Genomic DNA, 3,395 nt, shown 5'->3' with positions numbered 1-3,395 from the left:
GATGATATAAGATAATGTAATGTGTTTAGATGATCATACCATTTGGGGTATTTATAGCCGAAGGTAGGTTTCCAAGGAGGTATGGCCAGCTGCAACAGTGTTCCTGTTCATCAACAGTAGCCTACGCACGTGCCTTGCTGGTAGTTGGTGGGTAGGCAGCGGCTGATAGTGACCAGGCCTGCTGTATACTATTCCCTTTCCACCAACTGCCGGCTACGCACGTGGTATGACAGTAGTTGGTGAGTAGGCAGCGGCTAATAGTGATACAGTACAGGAGCATGCTGCTCGCCATACTGTATCAGTGAGCTGTCGTATCTCTGATCAGATCTTTCGCCCATACCTCGTCAGGTACAGTAAAAGATCCTTCAGTATACAGACTGGCTTATTTGGGCGGGAGTATTCCCCCTCCCGCCTCTGTGCGGGATTGCTCCCGGCTTTGCTCATTCCTTCAGGTGACACTGTGATCGAGAGCTAAGTGCCTTGTGCGTGTAGCCATGCTGCGCGGGTGGCCTTCCCTAATGGCTTGTATCCGAGGCTGCGGGGACAGGCGGAGTCCTTCACCATTGGGAGGCTTTTCCTGCGGGACCAGCTTGCGTACTGCGCGTAAGGACGTCACGTCTCTGAGCATGGTTGGTCCTGCGGATCCAGTTGATCTCTGCGAAGACGTCCCTGTTTAAGGTGAGTCTTGCGGGTCCAACTGGGCTCTGCTGGGACCTAACTCTTCAACTACTGGTTTCTTTGTTTTTTTCTTTCTGTCAGTGACACGTCACCTGGCGTTGCAGATGATGCATTTAATACGTTCTTTAGTGAAACCGGGTCAGGAAAGCATGTTCCAAGAGCAATATTTGTTGATCTTGAACCAACTGTCATTGATGAAGTCAGGACTGGGACTTACCGTCAACTCTTCCACCCCGAGCAGCTTATTTCTGGAAAGGAGGATGCTGCTAATAACTTTGCAAGAGGCCATTACACAGGTTTTCTTTTGATTCTATGTTATATTTTTCTTTTTATAATAAATTCTAATGGAAAATCTTTGTGTTATTTCAGTGGGAAAGGAGATTGTTGATCTGTGTCTTGATCGGGTAAGAAAGTTAGCTGATAACTGCACCGGATTGCAAGGGTTTTTGGCGTTCAATGCTGTTGGTGGAGGTACCGGTTCTGGTCTTGGGTCTTTGTTGTTGGAACGATTGTCTGTTGACTATGGAAAGAAGTCAAAGCTCGGGTTCACCATTTATCCTTCTCCTCAGGTACAGTCATATGCATTTTGACTTAGATGTGTGCTCTCATCATATGAGACGATTTGCAGTTACGAGAAGAAACGAATAACAAACAATAGAAAAGTAAATTTTGTTGAAAAGGACTTATAAATCAGTTTATCTAGTGTTCTAGGTGACAAAATGGGTGGGTCAGTCAGATTTGATAATTCATCAAAACAGAGATTAAGGCAACCTGCAAATGCTTTTTTATTTGTTTCTTAAAGTTTTATAAATAATTTAAGTGTTATGCATGATTACAAAACCTAGATCAGCACAAAATTAAATAAGTCCGGTTCATATATAATTAACTTTACCGACCATGCGATTGAACACGAAGACTTAAAATAACGGGATCTTCTTTGTGTTCGTTTGTTAAGGAAATAACATGTTCGTGTTCGTTTATGCTCATTTGTTAACAGTATAAATGAACGGTTCATGAATGTAAACGAATGAACATAACTAACATAGAGGAGCGAACATAACTGAGCTAAAATAATTAACAGTAAAGATGAACTACAGTGTGTTGGGCCTAAAATCTTATTAAAACTAGATTAAATTGTACTGAGCCTATAAACTTTGGATATATTAACTAATGCAAACTAAAGAACACTTAAACGGACGAACATAAATGGGCGAACGTTCATGAACATAAATGAATGAATGAGACATCTGCTCGTAAATGATATTCTCGCCGAATGGTTTTCTGAACGCTCGGTTCGTTTACGGGCCTATGTAATTGTGTCTGACTCAATGTTCTTGCAACTACTAATTTTATAAGATAATCACTTCTTTGTTTTTATGCAGGTTTCAACTGCAGTTGTGGAACCCTACAACAGTGTTCTTTCAACACACGCTCTACTTGAACATACTGATGTGGCGGTCCTCTTAGATAACGAAGCCATTTATGACATCTGCAGGCGATCACTAGACATTGAAAGACCAACTTACACCAACTTGAACCGATTAATTTCTCAAGTCATATCATCTTTAACCACTTCCCTCCGTTTTGATGGAGCCATTAACGTTGATATAACCGAGTTCCAAACGAACCTTGTGCCATACCCTCGTACCCATTTCATGCTTTCCTCATACGCACCCGTGATCTCGGTTGAAAAGGCTTACCATGAACAACTCTCGGTTCCTGAAATCAAAAACTCAGTGTTTGAACCTGCCAGCATGATGGCTAAGTGTGATCCAAGACATGGAAAGTATATGGCGTGTTGTTTGATGTTCCGTGGAGATGTTGTTCCTAAAGATGTTAATGCTGCTGTTGCTAGAATCAAAACCAAACGCACTGTGCAGTTTGTCGATTGGTAAGGAACCGTGATACTTAGACAGACGAGCTAAGGCTAAAAGTTTGAATCTGGCCCAGCTTAAACGAGCTCGAGCTTAATTTTTTGAATGAATCTGTTTTGTTTGACAGTTTTGGTGAATTTTGGATCTGATGTTCATATGTTGGTTCAATAACAGGTGCCCGACTGGTTTCAAGTGCGGGATCAACTATCAAGCACCATCGGTTGTACCAGGTGGAGATCTTGCTAAGGTTCAGAGAGCAGTTTGCATGATCAGCAACAACACAGCAGTAGCGGAGGTGTTTTCACGCATTGACCATAAGTTTGACCTGATGTATTGAAGAAACACTAAGTGACCCGGTACGGATTATAGATAATCTGGGGGTTAAGTAATGTTTCCCACGAATGAGGTCTAGCTGAGAAGGCTGTTCTTCAGGAGACCTGCAAAACAAACACCGTAAGCTCGTCACTGAGAAGGGGGGGTTCCTCCTTGTGACCACCCTCCGGCGTGAGAATCAGACTAGGTTGCTCTGAATATAAGTGTATATTAAGAGATTGCTAGATAACTGGATAGCAGATGATCTTACCATTCCAAGATGTTGGAGTATTTATAGCCGAAGGTAGGTTTTCTAGAAGGTACAGCCGGCTGAATAGTATTCCTGTTCAACCAACAGCGGACTATGCACAGGCCATACTGGTTGGTGGGTAGGTTACGGCCAACAGTAACAAAGTCGGCTGCACTATTCCACCAACTGTAGATTATGCACGTCCTACTTACTGTGGATTGTACGCAGGCCATGCTGGTTGGTGAATAGGTTACGGCCAACAGTAACACTATTCCACCAAC

General features: G+C 42.9%; 1 protein-coding gene across 1 annotated transcript; it reads left to right on the top strand.

Moving 5' to 3' along the window:
* Positions 1-759: 759 nt before the first annotated feature.
* On the top strand, positions 760-2,889 carry LOC143572501 (tubulin alpha-3 chain-like; the record flags this gene model as incomplete). Its single annotated transcript, XM_077057652.1, has 4 exons — positions 760-974; positions 1,048-1,247; positions 2,061-2,569; positions 2,727-2,889. Coding segments are annotated over 4 exons (1,087 nt in total), but the record flags the coding sequence as incomplete, so codon positions are not given.
* Positions 2,890-3,395: the final 506 nt, after the last annotated feature.

This window comes from Bidens hawaiensis, unplaced genomic scaffold (assembly GCF_021521415.1).
Source record: "Bidens hawaiensis isolate Kalapana, Puna unplaced genomic scaffold, B.hawaiensis_p1.1 tig00025939_1, whole genome shotgun sequence".
In the NCBI taxonomy this organism is placed as follows: Eukaryota; Viridiplantae; Streptophyta; class Magnoliopsida; order Asterales; family Asteraceae; genus Bidens; species Bidens hawaiensis.
Note: the sequence above shows the minus strand (reverse complement) of the source record. Positions and strands in the feature narration are given on the sequence as shown.